The 21758-nt window shown below is 48.2% G+C and overlaps 1 protein-coding gene across 1 annotated transcript; it reads right to left on the bottom strand.

Moving 5' to 3' along the window:
• Positions 1-15074: 15074 nt before the first annotated feature.
• Positions 15075-16025, bottom strand: LOC135887190 (olfactory receptor 10A4-like). Its single transcript, XM_065414968.1, has one exon. It carries the CDS (start codon positions 16023-16025, stop codon positions 15075-15077), a length of 951 nt encoding a protein of 316 aa, XP_065271040.1.
• Positions 16026-21758: the final 5733 nt, after the last annotated feature.

Genomic DNA, 21758 nt, shown 5'->3' with positions numbered 1-21758 from the left:
TGAAAGTATCTTGTCCCCTTATTGGTCCTTTGGGTCAGGTGTCAGCCAGGTTACCTGAGCTTCTTAACCCTTTACAGGTAAAAGGATTTTGGAGTCTCTGGCCAGGAAGGATTTTATAGTATTGTACACAGGAGGGCTGTTATCCTTCCCTTTATAGTTATGACAGGGACATCACAACCAGCGACTCTGGAATGTAAGGGAAGTTCAGTCTGTTCCTCACAAGTCCCAGGCCTCCTACCCAGGCCTTGGCTGTGCTGCAGGGATGCTGCAGGTTGTACACTTACTCTTGTGGTGGCCACATGTCCTCAGGCTTTGGGTGGCAGGACTCTTCTTCCCAGCATCGCCCCCGCCCCATCAGGGTTACGATCCCCCTCCAAGTCTGGCCTTCAAGGCCTCTTGGCTGGAGGCTTGGACCTGCACTGGTCCCGCTGCCCAGGGTCCCCCTTGCTATTCCCAGCTAATCATGCACCCAGCTCCGGACTGATCCAGCCCCAGCTCTACCTCTCTGCAGCTCCACTGCTCTGTCTCAAGCTCCTGGGCTGCTTCTCTGGCCCCTCTGGCTCTGGTTGCTGCAGCTCTGCTCCCAGCTCAGCTTGGGCCCCTGCTTTCTCCTTAGTTTGGCCTCACTCTGTCTGACCCAGGCAATTCCAGCTCACATGGAGGATGGGACCCCTTTTGCCTCCTGACTCCCTGATTAGCCTGGCTGCCCTGTCAATCAGGCCGACCTGGAGCATTGGCCTCTCTATATTGTTCCTGGGGACTGTCAGGGTCAGGGTCCCTATTTCCCATTGACCCTTCCCCTTTCATTTGTTACTGGGAGCTAGCCGACCAAACCACCCCCACTGAGTTTTAGGAAGGGGACAGCAGTCCCCTTACACAAAGGTTCATCTAACCCAGTATCCTGTCTTCCAACAGTGGCCAATGCCAGGTTGAATGATGAGGTGGTCCCTCCTGTGGCCAGGGGTTTGCCGCCATCATCCTCCTTTCCCCAGCCCTGGCCATGGATCTCTGCTCCATTGGGCCAGAGAAGTGGCCTTCCCTGCCCCTTGCACCCTGGTGTCTTGGATCACTCGGAAGCCACAGGTATCCCCTGCTGGAAGCCCCCTGCATCCCCACTGGCAGCACTGCCCTTGCTCTGACCTGCACCTTAACCCCCAATGAGCTTCCTGCGATTGTAAAAATTAATAGTTAAAAATTGAGGGAAATCTTAAAGATAAAATAATCCAATATTAACCCTCTAAAGGAAGAAACAAAACCGATTTGTGCCAAGTTCACTTATAGCCAGTTTCTGCCCCCCAAACTCCAAGCGCAGCAGCCAACAGCAGCTCTGCTTTCCTCATGGCAGTTCACGCAGTGCCCTGTGAGGGGGGAGCTGCTAGTGAGGGCACAACCTCATCGGGGTATGGAGGGGAGGTTAGAGAGGAACGAAGGCTGCTCCCATGATTGGAGCACTGGTATTGGACTCGGCAGATGTTGGTTCAGTTCCCTGCTTTGTCACCCATCCTTTGTGTGACTTTCATGGCAGATTTCCAAAGGGCAGTAGGTACCTATCAATGCACCCTGGTTCCTGAGTAGGGGCTGTACCTAACACCCATCAATTTCCAATCCCACTATGGGGTCTGGGTCTTGAGGTGGCAAAAAACCTCCATAATCTGCCCCTCTGTGCACCAGGTCCTGTCTGTAATGCAGGGGTAATAGCATGGCATAGGGATGCTGGAGGATAGATACATTCAAGACAGAGAGGTGCCCAGATACCAGGGTGATGGGGGACAGTAAGGAGCCAGGATAGACATGACCTGACAGGTCTTTCCTTTTTCAAAATTCAGTCATTTTGCTTTGGGTTGGAGATTTGAGAGAGATCAATGCCCAGTTCCCCATGGATTACAGTGGGGTTAGTAACCTAGAAAACCTACATTGCTTCAAACTCCTCAAGATACACGGAGCAGGGAGACCCATCACCTCTGAGATGGGTCTATCAGCAGCTGGAGTCTCTGTTTTCACATCCTCATGTAGCATTTCAGGGACCAGGATCCAGGTTATTCAGTTCATTTTCTCTCCCCACTGCATTCACCTACTTCCATGTGCCCAGTAACAACAAGAAGGACAACCTAGAAAAGCTACCGAGGCTCCGTTCCATGTCTAGTAATGTGACCCTGTTCCTCATACCCTCTGTGAAAAAGGGAACATCTTTTCTGATTCATTATATATACTTCTGCGGGGAGAGGCAGTCTTCCGAGGCAGGTCTGCTGTGGGGAACGCAACAGGCAAGGAGAAGTTGGTATTTACTGACATTCTCTAAAACTAAACCAGCGTCAAACGTCTAATCTCTAAGGGAGAGTCCTAGAGAGGGAAAAAACTTCTAATCCTAAACAAATGTCTCTCTTTATTGCCTGAATGCTATGGTGACTGTCAAGAAATAATGCACTAATTCTAGATTTTACAGCTGCCTCAGTGATTTAGACACTGATTTCCCATCCAGTTCCCTTAGAAATATTTGATAATGTCAGCAGAGTTAGCTGATCTTACATTTTCTCCAACCAACCCCCTGTTGCCCTCCATAGAAAGCACACATCCAATGAGCTCACTCAATTAGTTCAGGTAGCATTTTTAAAAGAGTCTAAGTGATTTAGAAGCCCAAGTCCCATTTCAAAAGTTTCACACTTTCCGAGGTTTAGCAACGTAAATCTCATTGAAAGGCAACGGTGTGATGGGTTGGATCACAGAAACCCCCTTGGGGCTGCCAACTGATGTGCCAATACTACTTCTGCCCCTGCCTTCCCTGCCACCTTGGGACTCCAGAACCTTGCCTGGTTGTGCCAGACACACTTGCTGGCTACAAACACAGACCCAGGTTTGAACCATGTCCCACAAACTGCAGGCTTAACTGAAAGCAGCTTAAGAAGTGTTCCTGTCTTTAACACACTCAGGCCTGGTCTACACTACGAGTTTAGGTTGACTTTAGCAGGGTTAAATCGAAATAAGCCTGGACACGTCCACACAACGAAGCCCTTTCTTTCGACTTAAAGGGCCCTTTAAACCGGTTTCTTTACTCCACCTCCGACGAGGGGAGTAGCGCTAAAATCGGCCTTTGCGGGTCGGATTTGGGGTAGTGTGAACGGAATTTGATGCTATTGGACTCCGGGAGCTATCCCACAGTGCTTCATTGTGACCACTCTGGACAGCACTCTCAACTCAGATGCACTGACCAGGTAGACAGGAAAAGCCCCGCGAACGTTTGAATTTCATTTCCTGTTTGCCCAGCGTGGAGAGCACAGGTGACCACGCAGAGCTCATCAGCACAGGTAACCGTGATGGAGTTCCAGGATCGCAAAAGAGCTCCATCATGGACCGAACGGGAGGTATGGGATCTGCTCGCCATATGGGGAGATGAATCAGTGCTAGCTGAACTCCGTAGCAGTAAACGAAATGGCAAAATATTAGAAAAGGTCTCCAAGGCCATGAAGGACAGAGGCCATAACAGGGACGCACAGCAGTGCCGCGTGAAAATTAAGGAGCTAAGGCAAGCCTACCACAAAGCCAGAGAGGCAAACGGAAGGTCCGGGGCAGAGCCGCAAATATGCTGCTTCTACGCGGAGCTGCATGCAATGCTAGGGGGTGCAGCCACCACTACCCCAACCGTGTGCTTTGACTCCTTCAATGGAGAAACACACAGGGAAGTGGGTTCGGGGTATGAGGAAGATGAGGATGAAGATAATGTAGATAGCTCACAGCAGCAAGGAAGCGGAGAAACCGGTTTCCCCAACAGCCAGGATATGTTTATCACCCTGGACCTGGAACCAGTAACCCCCGAACTCACCCAAGGCATGCTCCCAGACCCTGAGGGCACACAGGGGACCTCTGGTGAGTGTACCTTTGTAAATATTACACATGGTTTAAAAGCAAGCGTGTTTAATGATTAATGATTAATTTGCCCTGGCAATCGCGGCCAGTACAGCTACTGGAAAAGTCTGTTAACGTGTATGGGGATGGAGTGGAAATCCTCCAGGGACATCTCCAGAAAGCTCTCCTTCATGTACTCCCAAAGCCTTTGCAAAAGGTTTCTGGGGAGGGCTGCCTTATCCCATCCGCCATGGTAGGACACTTTACCACGCCAGGCCAGTAGCACATAGTCTGGAATCATTGCATAACAAAGCATGGCAGCATATGGTCCTGGTGTTTGCTGGCATGCAGACAACATCCATTCCTTATCGCTTTTTGTTATCCTCAGGAGAGTGATATCATTCACGGTCATCTGGTTGAAATGGGGCGATTTTATTAAGGGGACATTCAGAGGTGCCCGTTCCTGCTCTGCTGAACAGAAATGTTCCCCGCTGTTAGCCACGCGGTGGGGGGGAGGGGTGAAATGATCATCCCCGAGAATTGGGTGTGGGGGGGAGGGGCATTAGTTGGGTTTGTGCTGCATGTTAACCTGGAAACCGCAGCCCCTCCTTTTACATTGCAACCCATTTTAAATGGCCAACCCAACGGGTGCTTGGTATGGGAAATGAGGGCGCTACTGTTTGAAACCATTCCCACATGTTAAGAAGGTTAAAAAAGCCAAAAGACTGTGGCTTACCTTGGCTGCCTGCAAGCCGAAATCTGTTGCCTGGCACTGCGTGAGTGATCTCGCACACCAAACCGGCAGGCCCTCAATATAAGAGGATAAATGCAACCTTGTAACGAAAGCACATGTGCTGTGTAATGTGAACAGCAAAATTTAACGTGAAAGACTGTACCCATTGTTCTCTAAAATGTGTCTTTTTTAACCACCTCTCCCTTCTCCTCCACCAGCTGCAAATGTTTCTCCTTCACAGAGGCTAGTGAAGATTAGAAGGAGAAAACGGCGGACTCGGGATGATATGTTCTGGGAGCTCCAGATGTCCTCCCACGCTGACAGAGCACAGCAGAATGCATGGAGGCAGTCAATGTCAGACTACAGAAAAGCACAATATGATCGAGAGGAGAGGTGGCGGGCTGAATCGCGGGATGAACAGAGCAAGTGGCGGGCTGAAGATGATAGGTGGCATCAGCTTGCAGACAGAAGGCAAGAGTCGAAGCTCCGGCTGCTGGAGCATCAAACTGATATGCTCCAGCGTATGGTTGAGCTGCAGGAAAGGCAGCAGGAGCAGAGACCGCCGCTACAGCCCCTGTGTAACCAACAGCCCTCCTCCCCAAGTTCCATAGCCTCTTCACTCAGACGCCCAAGAACACGGTCGGGGGGCCTCCGGCCACCCAGTCACTCCACCCCAGATGATTGCCCGAGCATCAGAAGGCTGGCCTTCAATAAGAGTTAAAGTTTTAAACTGCAGTGTGTCCTTTTCCTTCCCTCCTCCCCCACCCATCCCGGGCTACCTTGGCAATTATCCCCCTAGCTCTGTGATGAATTAATAAAGAATGCATGAATGTGAAGGAACAATGACTTTATTGCCTCTGCAAGCGGTGCTCGAGGGGAGGAGGGGAGGGTGGGGTGGTTGGTTTACAGGGAAGTAGAGTGAACCAGGTGGGGGGACGGAGGGTTCATCAAGGAGAAACAAACAGAAGTTTCACACCATAGCCTGGCCAGTCACAAAACTCGTTTTCAAAGCTTCTCTGATGCGCACCGCGCCCTGCTGTGCTCTTCTAACCGCCCTGGTGTCTGGCTGCGCGTAATCAGCGGCCAGGCGATTTGCCTCAACCTCCCACCCCGCCATAAATGTCTCCCCCTTACTCTCACAGATATTGTGGAGCGCACAGCAAGCAGCAATAACATTGGGGATATTCTTTTCGCTGAGGTCCGAGCGAGTCAGTAAGCTGCGCCAGCGCACTTTTAAACGTCCAAATGCACATTCCACCACCATTCGGCACTTGCTCAGCCTGTAGTTGAACAGGTCCTGACTACTGTCCAGGCTGCCAGTGTACGGCTTCATGAGCCATGGCATTAAGGGGTAGGCTGGGTCCTCAAGGATCACGATAGGCATTTCAACATCCCCAATGGTTATTTTCTGGTCCGGGAAGAAAGTCCCTTCCTCCAGCTTTCGAAACAGACCAGAGTTCCTGAAGACACGAGCATCATGTACCTTTCCCGGCCATCCCACGTTGATGTTGGTGAAACGTCCCTTGTGATCCACCAGGGCTTGCAGCAGAATTGAAAAGTACCCCTTGCGGTTTATGTAGTCGGTGGCTTGGTGCTCCGGTGACAAGATAGGGATATGGGTTCCGTCTATCGCCCCACCACAGTTTGGGAATCACATTGCAGCAAAGCCATCCACTATGGCCTGCACGTTTCCCAGAATCACTACCCTTGATATCAGCAGGTCTTTGATTGCCCTGGCAACTTGGATCACAGCAGCCCCCACAGTAGATTTTCTCACTCCAAATTGATTGCCAACTGACCGATAGCTGTCTGGCGTTGCAAGCTTCCACAGGGCTATTGCCACTCGCTTCTCAACTGTGAGGGCTGCTCTCATCCTGGTATTCTGGCGCTTCAGGGCAGGGAAAAGCAACTCACAAAGTTCCATGAAAGTGCCCTTACGCATGAGAAAGTTTCTCAGCCACTGGGAATCGTCCCACACCTTCAACATAATGCGGTCCCACCAGTCTGTACTTGTTTCCCGGGCCCAGAATCGGCGTTCCACGGCATCAACCTGCCCCAGGAACACCATGATTTGCACATTGCTGGGGCCTGTGCCTTGTGAGAGCTCTATGTCCATGTCAATTTCCTCATCACTCTCGTCGCCGCGCTGCAATCGCCTCCTTGGCTGGTCCTGGTTTTGCTTTGGCATGTCCTGGCTCTGCATATACTCCAGGACAATGCGCGTGGTGTTCATAGTGCTCATAATTGCCGCGGTGATCTGAGCGGGCTCCATGATCCCAGTGCTATGGTATCTGGTTCTGAAAAAAGGCGTGAAACTCGTATCTGACGGACAGAGGGAGGGAAGGAGGGGCGAGTGACGACATGGCGTACAGGTACAGGGAATTAAAATCAACAAAGGTGGCTGTGCATCAGGGAGAAACACAAACAACTGTCACACAGAATGGCCACCCCCAAAGATTGAACTCAAAACCCTGGGTTTAGCAGGCCGTTGATTTCATGGAGGGAGGGGGAAGCAAATGAATACAGAAAAAATCTATTTTTTACATCTTAAGCTGGCAGACGATGGTGCAGCATGACTGATAGCCCTCGGCATCTTCTGGGTGCTTGGCAGAAAATACTGGGCGCTTGGCAGAAAATAGCGTACTACGACTGATAGCCATCATCATCATTGGGAAGGCAGCGATTGCGGGACATACGGAGTTTCAGCCACTGCAGTACGACGACGACGGATACCAGTCGTAATACACCATCTTCTACCAAAAGGCAAGGGGCTGCTGCTGTGTAGCAATGCAGCCCCACGTCTGCCAGCCCCACGTCTGCCAGCACCCAGATCGCCGATGAAGGCTACCAGTCATACTGCACCGTCTACTGCCAAAAGGCAATTAGCTGCTGCTGTGTAGCAATGCAGTACCATGTCTGCTGGCACCCAGATGACATATGGTGACGGTGAGCTGAGCTGAGCTGAGCGGGCTCCATGCTTGCCGTGGTATGTTGTCTGCACAGGTAACCCAGGTAAAAAGGCGCAAATCGATTGTCTGCCATTGCTCTGATGGAGGGGGATTGGCCTGACGACATGTACCCAGAACCCCCCACGACACTGTTTTGCATCATTCAGACATTGGGATCTCAACCCAGAATTCCAATGGGCGGCGGAGACTGTGGGAACTGTGGGATAGCTACCCATAGTGCAACGCTCTGGAAGTCGATGTTAGCCTCGGTACTGTGGACGCGGTCCGCCGACTTAATGCACTTAGAGCATTTTATGTGGGGACACACACAATCGGCTGTATACAACCGATTTCTATAAAACCGGCTTCTATAAATTCGACCTAATTTCGTAATGTAGACATACCCCAGATGCCCAACTCCCAATGGGGTCCACACCCCAAATAAAGCCGTTTTACCCTGTATAAAGCTTATAGAGGGTAAACTCATATCTTGAGCCAGCTGAAGACAAAATGGAGGAGTCTCCCAGGGGTTTAAATAGACTTTCTCTTGTGGGTGGACACCCCTCCCTACCCCTGTGTAGAATCCAGCTACAAAATGGAGTTTTGGAGTCACATGGACAAGTCACATGTCCATGCATGACTGAGTTCCTTACCAACCAAGTCACATCCCTGGGAAAGCTCAGATGTGGATTGGCATCTCCAAGTTCATTGTTGGCTTAAGTGTTTCTTGAATGGGCACTTACTGAGAATAGTCTTTTCTCAGGAAGCTGACCAACTGCTTCACTGAGGCTACTTAAGATTAAACAAGTACATAGCCAATATTCATAATTTCAAATACAAAAATGATACATGCATACACATACGATGAATATATTCAGTAGATCATAACCTTTACAGAGCTATGTTACATATGTAGCATAAAACACATTCCAGTTATGTGATATATACTGTGATAGACCCAGGCCAGTTGGGTACAACAAAGTGATAGAAGGCAGATATATTGGCCACTGGATTAGCAGTTCTGTGTTCCCTGACTGACCAGAGCAGGGGCTGCTCCAGGCTAATGAGAACACCTGACTCCATTTAACCTGCAAAGAGTCAGGTGAGGCCATTAAGATAATGTGAACACCTGACTCTAATTAAGGCCCTTTTGATACTATAAAAGGGCTCACTCCAGTCAGGCTGAAGAGAGTCAGGGAGCGGAAGTGCGGCTGAATGGCTGGTTAGTGAAGACCCCCTCAAGCCATCGGTAAGGGAGCCCTAAGGTAAGGGTGAAGAAGAGAGAAGCAGGAGAGCTGTGGGGAAGTGGCCCATGGAAATGTAGCAACTCTGGCAGTGAAAAGTCGGCTGCCAACAGCTGCTACTATTAGAGTCCCTAGGCCGGAACCTGGGATAAAGGGCGGGCCCGGGTTCTCCCCACCCCCCAACCTGCCACTACAGAAACACCTCCTGGGAGGGGAAGACAGGCTCCTGTCAGGACAGGAGGTTATTCTGTTCTGAATAAAGCCCGTAGGGACAACAGAGACTGTGGGAGTTCTCTCACCAACCTCCTTGCTGACTTATGATGAAAAGGGCTCAGTAGACTGTAACCCTGGCCCTAGAGAGAAAAGGGCTACATGGAGGGTCGCAGTGAGCCACTGAGGCTAGCATAAACCACCTAGAAGCGTGGGACCCACAGCGATAAGGTCGGAGCTCTGCCACAATACATTCATAAGCATATTCCCATAAAGCATTATGGGGTGCAATATCACAAATGGGACTTAGCCTCCTATGTTACTTTTGAATTTTGCTTAAGTGTTTTTGAAAATGTTACCCTTAGCTCAATGCCTGCTGGTCAGTCATTTCTGAAAGGAGGAAGTGCAGCCTGCTGCTCAGATAAAATGCAGGTGCAACAGGGTGCTTTACACATTTAGGTTGGGATCTTCAAAGGGGGGTAATTTATGCAATAAAGACCCAACTCCCATGAGATTGCTATGAGAATTTGGCACCTAACTTCCATAGGGTTCTCAGAAAGGCCCATACCATGGCAGCATTGAAATCAGAGACTTGCGATTATAAAGTACAAATAATTTCTTCCCATTCCCAGAAAAGTTTCAGGGTCACATGCATTTTCAGTGCCACAGCTAATAATATAAATTATGTTATATTGTTCCAGACCTGTAGGTCTCTAATTGGTCTGTTAGCATTTGAGAACTGAAGAATAGCACTTATTCCATCCAGTAAAGGACAGTGTTCTACATTCACACTAGCCAAATCATGGGCCAGTTCGGGTACAGTCAATACAATCATTGCAGGTGTGTGTATTGCAATATATTCTACAACTTGACTCCAACACTGTACTTTTTCAGCATGAAGTTTTTGACCTACTGTCACTTCTTGCCCTGAAGGGAAGGTTTGTTCCAGCATTTACAGAAGGATACAAATATCCACTTATTTCTGAATGAAAAACCAACTAGGAGATTGTTATAATTCCCAGTTCTCTACTACCATAATTTGCCCCCTAACCATGCAGTAAGGTCTCATTCCAATTTATCCCCAGAGTGAAAAATTGTGTCAAAGCTTTGTTGTTCATTATGTCCAAATGTTGAACATTTGTGGCTCGCATAATTGTAATTTGAAAAAAAGGGGGTTGTTTGTTTTTTGTTGGTTTTTTTAATTGAACTCTGGCAAAAACGTAGCTGACCTGATTGGGTGACCGCTGCTCGGGGGGGCTGGAGTAGCTGGGGAGGGGTGGCCCAAGGCTGTGGTAGTGGGGTGGAGAGAAAGGGCTCAGAGCTCCGACAGGATAGGGGAGGGGGAGGTGGGTGGGTCTTATCACACTGAGGGTCAGATTTGAATTCTAAGTTGATTGACTCTTCATCACTTTAAGGAATATTAACCCTGTAATTTCAGTTAAAAAGAATTATTTTATTCGGTCATTCCCTGTGATCAGCTGCCATGTAGAGATTATTAGGAATGATACATAAAACATTGGCCACATTAACCTTTGCTTCCCCCAATGCCCAGTACACACTATAGCCACGCCTTTCCCAGCCTTCTTCCTCTGCTATCCCTAGTGATCCCATGCTAGAGCAGAGCTGCCCCTTTCCCATTCCTGAACCTCTGCTGCCCCCAATGCCCCTTTGCCCCAGGTACATTCTTGCATGTGCAGCTGGCAGTGTACAAAAACAGCATTACATTGGTGGAAACAAACAAACCAACCCCGAACACCATTCTGGGATGTATTAGCAGGAGTGTTGTAAGCAAGATATGAGACACACTTCTTTCACTGTATACCATGCATATTAAGCCTGATCTGGAGTACAGTGTCCAGTTCAGGAAAGATGGGGACAAATTGGTTAAAGTCCAGAGAAGAGCAACAAAATGATTACAGGTCTAGAAAACAGGACCTATGAGGGAAGATTGAAAAAATTGGGTTTGTTTAGCCTGGAGAAGAGAAGACTGGGAGGGGACATGATAACAGTTTTCAAGTACATAAAAGGTTGTTACAAGAAGGAGGGTGAAAAGTTTTTCTCCTTAACCGCTTAGGATAGGACAAGAAGCAATGGGCTTAAATTGCAGCAAGGGCATTATAATTTGGACATTAGGAAAAACTTCCTAACTGCCAATGTGGTTAAGCACTGGAATAAATTGCTTCGCCAGATTGTGGAATCTCCATCATTGGAGGTTTTTGAGAACAGGTCAGACAAACACCTGTCAGGGATGGTCTCGTAATGACGTAGTCCTGACTTGAGTGCAGGGGACTGGACTAGATGACAAGTTGAGGTCCCTTCCAGTACTACTGTTCTATGATTCTGTTAATGGAAAAGACTTTTCTATTGGATTATTGGAGTTTGTTTCAAAGTCAGGAACGTATGGATGTATTTTCACAGGGACTCACACGAGGGCTCCATCCATATTTTGCACCAGGATAACTATTTTGGTTAGTGGTGCGAATGTGTTATGGAAATAGTTATACCACTACACCCTCTCATGTGGACACAGTTTACCAATAGATCGCTTATTCCCCTTCCCATGTGGGAATGAACTATTCTGACAGAAGCACCGTCACATCAGTAGCATTGCATCTACTTGGTGTAGAGGAGTGGACACCTCACAGTACCCCCTGGAGGACTCGGGGCAGCCCAGAACACAGCCCCTCACCTCAGTTTCCCTTCTTCATTCCCCATATAATGGAGGAATTTCCCTGATCTCAGGGTTTTCCCTGCAGGAGCCTCTCTCACTCTCTGAAGTCTCACTTCAGCTTCCCGAGTTTGCCTCTGATTCTGGCCCCCTTCAGCCCTTTATTGGAAAGGGCCTGATTCCCCTCAGATGGGGACCCTTCTCTAACCCGGGCTTCCTGGGCCCCTGGCTCTCCAGCCCAAGGCCACGCAGCCCTGTCAGGGTTAGGTAGATATAGGTAACGTGGTACACCTTCTGTGTGTAGACAAGCCTTGACATATTTATTCCTCGTGCTGGACACGAAGGGGCAGAGAAGGGGAGGTCTGACAACAGAGAGGACAGAAAGAGAAGACTCAATTTAGTTATTTTATTGCATGATGCTCTTGGTTACAGACACACAGTTATTAGGGTCTTCTAGAAAAAGGTAAAACCCGAGAAGGAACTGGTGTAAAACATCCCCTGGGAGAGGAAGGAATTCTCACGCTAGTGGTTTGGCTATGAATGTACAGTCTGGGTTTTCCCATAAGAGGCCGATATTAGGCACCCAAATTCTATGGGCAGTGAATGGGATTGGGCACCTAACAACCTTCGGTCCCATTATCAATTAGAACTGAACATGGTGGAGCAGCCAGGGCACTGTACTGGGACTCTGGAGAGTTGGTTTCCTGCCACTAGCCCGCTGAGTGATTCTGGGCAGGTAATGTTACCTCATTCTGCCTGAGTTTCTCCAACGATAACATGAGGACAAGGGTGAGGACAGGGCCGCCCGGGGGGGGGGCAAATGGGGCAATTTGCCCCAGGCCCCGGGCCCCACAGGGGCCCCCTGCTCCGCCTCCACCTTCCCCCATCCCCGGCATGTCAGTGTGCCGCATCAGGAGAGGCCCTGGACAGCGCTGCAGCGGTGAGGTTCCAGCGGGGCCTGACCTCCTCCAATTGAGTCAGAGCCGCATGGTAAGGGGGCGGGGCTGCGAGCTCTGGTCCCGCCGGAACCACGCCGCTGCAGCGCTGTCCAGGGGCCAGGACAGCTCCTGGACGCGGCGCGCTGAGGCTCCGAGAGAGGGGAGAGGCGGCGGTAACCCAGGAGCGGCCCTGGACAGCGCTGATGGGATGGTCAGGGGATGGGGAATGGGGGGTTGGATCGTGGGCTTTCCGGGGGTCTGTCAGGACTCGGCGGGGGGGTGGATAGGGGTCGGCGCAGTCAGGGAACGGGGGGGTGGGGTCCCAGGGTGGTGGTTGGGGGGGCGGTGAGGGAACAAGGAGCAGGATGGGTCGGGGATTCTGAGGGGGGCAGTCGGGGGGCCAGAAGTGGGTGGGGGTCAGATAGGGGGCAGGGCCAGGATGTTTGGGGAGGCACAGCCTTCCCTACCCTAAAGCTCATTCAGCAGTTTGAGGCTTGCAGACAGCTATTTAACACAATGAGCCAAGCTGTTATCTTTTCCCTTAGGGCTACCATCCCATTCACTTCTCAATGCCAAATTATAGTCTACATTTAATTTCAGTGCCATAGGGAGATTCATGTAGCTTCATTTAAAATTAGCCACTTTAGATTAACAGTGATAGACCCAAGAGAGCCATGGGGGAGGGATCACCTGAGATGAGCAATATCATACACCACCTACCTCCTTCCCCCGCCCCCCCCCCCCCCCCGCATTCCCTGAGGCTCCAGAGGGGTTAATTCAGTGGTTCTCAAACTTTTGTATTGGTGACCCCTTTCACATAGCAAACCTCTGAGTGCGACCCCCCCCCTTATAAATTAAAAACACTTTTTTATATATTTAACACTATTATAAATGCTGGAGGCAAAGCAGGGTTTGAGGTGGAGGCTGACAGCTCGCGATCCCCAGTAATAACCTCGTGACCCCCTGAGGGGTCCTGATCCCCAGTTTGAGAACCCCTGGGTTAATTTAATTTTAGCACCCTGTGTCCATTCACATGCCTGTGCTATTTTGAACATTTCAGTTTTCACAGCATAGGCTCATCCCAGATTCTGGAACAAGCTCAAATGCTCAGTTCATGGAGTATGTACATAAGCTATACTAAAGACAAACCACAGTAACCATCTCCAGTTTGTGAGGGACCCCATGGAGCCAGTGTCTAGGAAACAGATAAATTCATGGAGGTTAAGTCCATTAATGGCTATTAGCCAGGATGGGTAAGGAATGGTGTACCTAGCCTCTGTTTGTCAGAGAGTGGAGATGGATGGCAGGAGAGAGATCACTTGATCATTACCTGTTAGGTTCATTCCCTCTGGGGCACTTAGCATTGGCCACTGTCGGTAGACAGGATACGGGGCTGGTTGGACCTTTGGTCTGACCCAGTATGGACATTCTTATGTTCTTATGTTCTAACTTAAATGAACCCAAAGTTATGGAGACAGATATGAGTCAAGGAAGCCAGCAGAGTATCAGAAACCTGGACAAATCTCTGACTGGATGGGCTCAGGCGTTTGGTCACAAGCTGAGGTGGTTCAAAAGTTTTGGATTTTTTTTTAAGCAGAATTTTTTTATTGTTTCTTTAAACAATCAACACAGCAAGCAGCAAATATTTGGCCACACACTTCTGAAACCCCGAACCATGTTCAGGTTTTGGCAGACTAATTTCAGCTTTTCAATTAAAAAAACCACAACAAATTTTGAAGGAAAGCAGACATTGTCCATGATTTTTTCTGCTTTATAAAAACCCCTAGTTTTCAATCCAAAAAAAGTTTTGACGGAAAATATTTGTCCAACCCTTTTAATGAGCTTTAGTGCCTTTTAGCACTAGCTGATGCTGAGAACCAGTGATACCTTGGTGACTTGAAAAGAAGTTTTCTCAAAATTGGGTTTGTGCCGAGATGCGGAAGGTTTCTCCATCTCCACTTTTTCCCAGGGCTATAAGAGCAGCTGTTCTCAACCAGGGGCATGTGTAGCCTGGGGGTACACAGAGGTCTTCCGGGGATACATCAACTCATCTAGAGATTTGCCTAGTTTTACAACAGGCTACAGAAAAAACACTAGCAAAGTCTAAACTAAATTTCATACAGACAATGACTTGTGTATTCTGCTCTATAGACTATACACTGAAATGTAAGTACAATCTTTATATACCAATTCATTTATTTCATAATTATATGGTAAAAATTAGAAAATCAGCAGTTTTTCAGTAGTAATGTGCTGTGACAGTTTTGTATTTTTATGTCTGATTTTGAAAGATTTTAAGTGAGCTGAAACTTGGGGATACGCAAGACAAAACAGACTCCTGAAAGGGGTACAGGAGTCTGGAAAGGTTGAGAGACACTGTCTAAGAGCAGGACACGAAGCCCAATGAAGCTCAGGGAAACACAACCTGGGACTACAGCAGGCTTCAGTTCAGGCCATACCCCAGCCCATGTTAAATGTATTTTAACTCATCCGTTAGCATGGTCCAAGCATGAATTTCCTGCAAGCTTTCCTCAGTGCCTCCTGGACCTCTTTGTTTCTCAGGCTGTAGATGAGGGCATTGACCAGGGGAGTCAGGATGGCATAGAAGACAGAGAGAACTTTCTTGAAGTCGCTCAGGATGTCAGTGGTTGGGAACATATAGACAATCATCAGAGTTGCATAATAAATGCTCACCACAATGAGGTGGGAGGAGCAGGTGGAAAAGGCCTTTTGCCTCCCAGTGGTGGATGGGATTCTCAGGATGGTGGTGATGATGAAGACGTAGGACATCAAAATAAATAGGAATGGGACCAGTGAGAAAAGCAAGACGAGTGTGAAAGCCAATGTTTCCATCAGGTGTGGGTCATTGCAGGAGAGCTTTACAAGGGGGATAAAATCGCAAAAGAAATGGTCAATAATGTTAGGGCCACAGAACGTTAACTGACGTATCAACAATGTTAATATGCCAATACATAGGAAGCCACCTATCCAAGAGCCACCTGCAAGTTGGATGCAGGCCCTGCCACTCATACGGGCTGCATAGTGCAGTGGATTGCATATTGCTAAATACCGATCATAAGACATCACCGACAGGAGAAGGCATTCTGTAGCCACTAGAGAACCAAAGAAATAATATTGTGTGAGGCAGCCACTAAATGAAATGGTCCTATCGAGAGTCAGGAGACCGGCCAGCACCCTGGGCAGGATGGTGGAGGAGCAGCAGGTCTCCAAGCAGGACAAGTTCCCCAGGAAGAAATACATGGGGGTGTGAAGGTGCTGATCAGCCACAACTAGCGCAAAGATCAGGACGTTCCCAGCCACGGTTGCAATGTAGATGGCGAGAAACAGCAAGAAGAGAAGAGTTTGTAGCTCAGGGAGATTCCCAAATCCTAGCAGGATGAATTCCGTGAGAACCGTTTGATTCACTTGCTCTGGGTTCGCCATGAGGTGCAACTAGGAGAAAGAAACCAAAATTTACAATGGAATCTGAAGAAGATATATTTACATCATGCTTTAGTATCAATTTAGTTCCATAAATATTGCATAAGGCCCCTCATCCTGTGGGTTCAGGGACGAACCAAGACTCTGGAGGCAAATTTCCTATTTAAATCTTTGAGATTCCAGTATCGGTCAGTGAAGAGATCGATGAAGGCGGAAAACCACACAAACCGCGGTGCATATTTATGTCAAAATTGTCAAAGCCATTTTGTATTAGTCTTTTGTAACTTCGACAAGTGGTCCCCATGGCTCACCATAGTGGACTGTGACTTCGTGCACTGCAAACATATTATTGGTTCAGTTAACAGCGAGGAGGCTCTAGTGGACTCATCCAAGAGCGGGGACAGTGACCAACATGCTGTCAAAGCAGGTTACATTAGTCTCCATGATACAAGGTCCAGCCCTTCCCTGCTTTTATTCTTTTTCTATTTTTTCACATTCATCCTAAACCTTTCCAGAGAGAGAGAGATGTCACTGAGCTGTTGCATCACAAACTGATGCCAAATTTACACTTCAGTCTCCTTACAGTGTTGTTTGAAGCATCACAACCACAGTGGTGTTTTGGTCACTTTCCTTGAGAAACACTCACCAATTGAATCTCATTTTGTTTCTGTCTGCAATTGAATCGTTCCTCAGTCCTGCTGTGAGTTTGCTTCCATTCCCTGCTGGTGTTGTCTGCCAATGTGATTAACTTCACGTTCTGGGTGAAGGGGGATTATCAAATCGCACAGGACCCACAACCCAATGAGCTTGCTCCCCAAACTGGCTGTCCTCCACTCTCTGATCGCTCTGCTATAATGCAATTTTATCCAACACCCCAGCTCCCCAGCTCATTGCTTTGCTCTCTGTTACTGAATCCCGTTGGTTTTGGAAACAGAGCCACTCAGCCAGCCACATGGTAGTGCCAGTAGTGAAGGCAATTGGATATTTTCAAACAGTGTCCTTGTAACACACGAACATGTCACATCAGTGTTACCCTACCAGCCACTGTATAATCATAGAATATCAGGGTTGGAAGGGACCTCAGGAGGTCATCTAGTCCAACCCCCTACTCAAAGCAGGGCCAATCCCCAGACAGATTTTTACCCCAGTTCCCTAACTGGCCCCTTTAAGGATTGAACCCACAACCCTGGATTTAACAGGCCAATGCTCAAACCCCTGAGCTATCCCTCCCCCCAATTCCACTGACACTAATAGCACGTGTGTTATAAGATTTATTTTTACAGCTGCTCAGTCCTCTGTGTGGCTCATTTTCCCCAGGCTTCTAGAGAGTTATCAATTTCTCTCTTAATAATCAAAGAACAATAATTAAATAGGCATTGTTAGAAAAACAATGGAACAACATGTAGAATTAGTGGAATTATTGTCATGATTTCAGGGTAACGGCATCTGTTTTCCCCCTCCATGGTCCACTCTGGGAGTTCCCAGTCAGGTCTCCAGCCATCATCTGTCTGTAGGCAGGGACCCTTCTCCCAGGCCCATCTGGCAGGGGGTTTCAAGACTGCACAGCTCTCTGCCTTGCATCTTTCTGGGTTTCAGTTGAGTCTAGAACGACTTTTGAGAGAACTGACATATCCTCAGTCAGCATAAGCTGAGAGCCACATTCTGCCTGCTCCTGAGACAGAAGATTGGAGACAAACTCTTCCTCAGCAGATAAACTGCCATTCTTAACATTCACAAAGTTTGGATTTTCCTCCCCTTTGTTCCCAGACAAGTTTCTGGAGATTGGGGTAGCTCCCTCCATGGGTAAGTTATTACCCCCAACAGACACAGGCTTAGGAACACTTCCTTCCTGGGTTTTAGTTGAGTCCAGAACCACATCTGGCAGAACTGACAAATCCTCAATCAGCATAAACTGAGAGGTATTTTCTGCCTGCTCCACAGACAGAACACTGGAGACATTTTCTCCCCCAGCAGTTAAACTGCTTTTCTGACTAGACAAACGGTTTGAACTTCCCTCCCACTTGTCACAGACCACACGGCTGTTCACAGACAAACCTTGGGAAATTGGGATGGCTTTTTTAACAGGCAAATTGCCACTCCCAAGAGACAAACCATGGGAGATACTTTCTCCCTTATACACGTTGAGTTGAACCTGTTTAGTGATGGGTCTCCCTTCGGAGATCCCGTCCGCTAATAATTGGGCTAAAATCCCTGGGTTCCCCACTGTAGCCCTCATAGTGGGTCTCCCCCATACATTGCACGGAACTCTTGCGATCAGCTGGGGAGGCCCGTTGGGAACCAGGCACCCCTACTGATCGTCAGACTCCCTTGAGAGCCTGCACTCCGAAGAGGGAGCAGGGATCTGGCTTTGACAGAGAGTGGGAGTGGGGGATGCACTCCGTACGGGGGCAGTGGGTTGTGGGTGAGCTCCCTGCATTAACTCCGTTCTCCGCATGTCCTGAGACAAAGCATTAATCCAATCCAGATGCCGAGGGGCTAGCGATCATATTGTCCCATATCCTCCCCTAAATTCATCAGTTCCTTCCAAATCATGTTCCTAAGGGTCTCCTTGGTTCGGCACTGCCCAGGGCTGTGGGCGGTAGAGGGATTAGAATTGGGAGGGTGACTGGCAGAGTGAGGACCGTTATTTGTAAATGTGATAGCCTAAATGGGCTCTGAGGTAGTCTTTTTGCTGACTTGTCTTTTTAAGAGACCAGTCTTTCCCAGCAAATCTCCTGCCTGTTTGATTTTTGCTACTAGTTCACTCCAGGTTAGGTGCTCTAAATCCACAGTCCCCATGGTCATTTTTGTCTGAGAATTTAGTCCTGCATAACTGCTCTGTACTAATTCATGTCTCTGAAAGTGATGATCCCATTTTCTTCTGTCTGGGGTAATGAATCAGAGAGAGCTACCAGCATTTTCTTTTGAATTAAGTAAGCCTCTTCTGGTTTCTGCTCTTCCATTATAAACAGTTTCTTAAGGGAAGACACAGGCAGTAATATTTTAAGAGCACTTATCATCCATTCCCGGGGTCCAGTGACAGTCCACTCCCAAGAACCTATGCCATCTGCATCACAAGGAGAGGTGCATAGCTGAGCCAATTGGGTTAAGTCTATGCCATCATCAGAGGGGTACATTTGCCAAACATGGGCCAGCCATGCAACGGCTGTGTCACGGTTCAGTGGCCCCAGTCTCAGCAATAGCCTACTACGTCTGTGACCAGCTCTGTTGTAGGAAGATCGGCTCCTGCAACTATGTGTTTAACCTCCGTTGTGGAAACAGGGGCAACATTATGCATGTGTGGCCAATCGGGGTTGAATGGGCTTTTGGGGACAGCATCAGGGGGTATCTTTTATTTTCCCAGCGGGATCCAAATCACAATCCTCTCTCAACCTTACAGCTGCTACCACCCCCTTATGAGTGCTAAATTGGGCACACAATTTACTAATCTTTGCCTCACACTCCTGACGGTCTGCTGCTGCCTTTGCTGCCCTGTTTGCTTCTGCGAAGAAGTGAGTTGCTACTCTTGCTTCTTCTAACAGAACTTTTGTGTGTGTTAACTCTTTCCTATACTGTTCTGCATCACTGCTTTCCTTGTCTCTCTCCTCTTGTATATCTCTAAATACAGTCACCATTCTGAGCTTTTCTGCTATCAGTTCACACCCGTCTGTCTCACATTTGTTCAAACGCTGTTGTAACTGCTTTTTCTCCAGCTCCATCCAGTTCCTGTCTTTCCTTTACCATTTCAACCATGTCCAGACATGCATAAAATAATGCCCATGCATCAGCTGCATCCTTTGCACTAACACGTGGCTTAAAGGTTGTGCAATATTGTTCAAAGCTCAGACTAGCTTCAGTCAGGGGATTCTCACCCTTAAAACACCCCCTTTCCCACGTGCTTTTCCCCTTCTTCATTACCCATCTCTCTAACCTGTTGGTTTTCTTCTGCCTCAAGTGAGCAGCAAAAAGGTCTTTTTCAGCCATCTCTTTCCTCATCTCCCTAAGGATCCCCACCAACAGCTCTTTCACTAGTCACAGTATTGCTCTAAAACCTTTATTTTTAAGACACAACTCTTAACTTCTTATTGCACAGTTCTATGGGTATTCTAAGCACAATTCTTAACAGAAGTTACCAAATATTCTATGAGAGAAGGACCTTGCTAAAGGAGCTTGGTCTGAAAAGTAAAAGAAAGAAAGCTTGCTTGGGTCTCTGCCTCAGTTTCCCTACTCCACAGCAACTACTCAACAATTACCACATGCTGTGGGTCACGTGTTGCCTGCATTTCTCCACCAATTTGTTACCAGACTTGCCCGTTACTTTGGGTTATGCTCATTTATTAGGGTTACTCTTCTGGGAGGAGGGGTTCTGTAATTCTATCAATGTACTGCTTATGTCACTTCTGTGTTCATATGGAGACCTACTTCTCCCTTCTGCAAGTCCCCTCCCAATGGAGCTATCCTGCAGGACCTAGGTTCCATTCCTCCAGCCCCAGAACCGGATAAACACACACACACACACACACACACATTAACAGAGCAAGTCTGAGTGGACCGGGTCAATTAGCACTTTCAAGCTGTCACCCTTATGTGTCAAAGGTACCACACTGGAATAGAGTTAGCTTGAGCAGGCTGGGTCGAATAGCACTTCCAGGCTGCCACCCTTATATGCCCCTGTACTCAGCGGATTGGATCAAGCAGCACTTTCAAGCTGCCACCCTCTTATGTCACAGGTTTAGCTTGTCCCTATCCCCACTTTCACATCACAATTGTACTGGTAGTAACCCACTAGATGAGCAAACCCCACAGGAATTTGGGTGCTGCGGGGATCTTTAGCTTAGGTAAAAAGCGTTGCTGCAGAGTAAATGGGGAAGCTAAAGACACAAAAGAGTAAAGTTCAGAAAGAGAGAGAGAGAGAAGCAACCAGCTTAACCATAAAAGTTATTTATTGAATAATAGTGATAACTATACAAGGAGAGCCTAAACCAACATAACTGTTACATTATTAAAGGTTAATACCTGAGGTAGAGAAGAAAACAGAGAGAGAGAGAGAGGGAGGTATCTTACCCACTCCATGGAGCTTGAACTGGTCGGGATTCCCAGTGATGGTGGTAATTCAGGGTCCTGAGTGCTGGAGACAGGAAGAGCCCCCAGCACAATCAGTCAGAAGAAGATGTAGTCCCAGTGGAACTGATGCAGAGTTTGGATCCAGGCATCAGAACACTTACTTTGGCATAGGTAGGGGTTTTCGTAGAGAAAATACAATGGTTCAAGGGAGAACACTAGATTGGATGACTCAAGGGTTTTCTGTAGGCTAGACAATAGGAGCTGATCACTCTTGGCTATGGATGATGTTCCATCCAGGGAGTTCACAATGCAATTAGGCTGTTTCAGTAGTTTGGATATCAATAAAGGATTTATTACTAGAATTGGTCTGATAACTGCTGAGCTGGGTGTGTGCAGGTGTAGGTTCATTAACATCTGGAGCAGAGATCCCCCATGATGCAATGCTTCCCTGCTTTTCTGGTCCCAGAGTTCAGTGCGGTTCTTGCCTTGGAATCTCTGTTCTCCATTCTGTATGCTAATGGAGATGCCTTAATCTTGTCACCCTTCTCAGGAGGGGTCTCCTAACACCCTTCACTGCTCTCTGCAAGTCTTTTCTCTGATCGGTTTTGATTCAAGCAGAGGCTGGTGGGGTGGGGTGTCTTGAGTCAGACAGGCCAGATACTGTGCCCTGGT

This window comes from Emys orbicularis, chromosome 12 (genome assembly GCF_028017835.1).
Source record: "Emys orbicularis isolate rEmyOrb1 chromosome 12, rEmyOrb1.hap1, whole genome shotgun sequence".
In the NCBI taxonomy this organism is placed as follows: domain Eukaryota; kingdom Metazoa; phylum Chordata; order Testudines; family Emydidae; genus Emys; species Emys orbicularis.
This window is presented reverse-complemented; position numbering and strand designations above follow the sequence as displayed.

Coding starts and splice junctions, on each gene's coding strand:
- LOC135887190 (XM_065414968.1), bottom strand. CDS start 16,025: ATGGCGAACCCAGAGCAAGTGAATCAAACGGTTCTCACGGAATTCATC.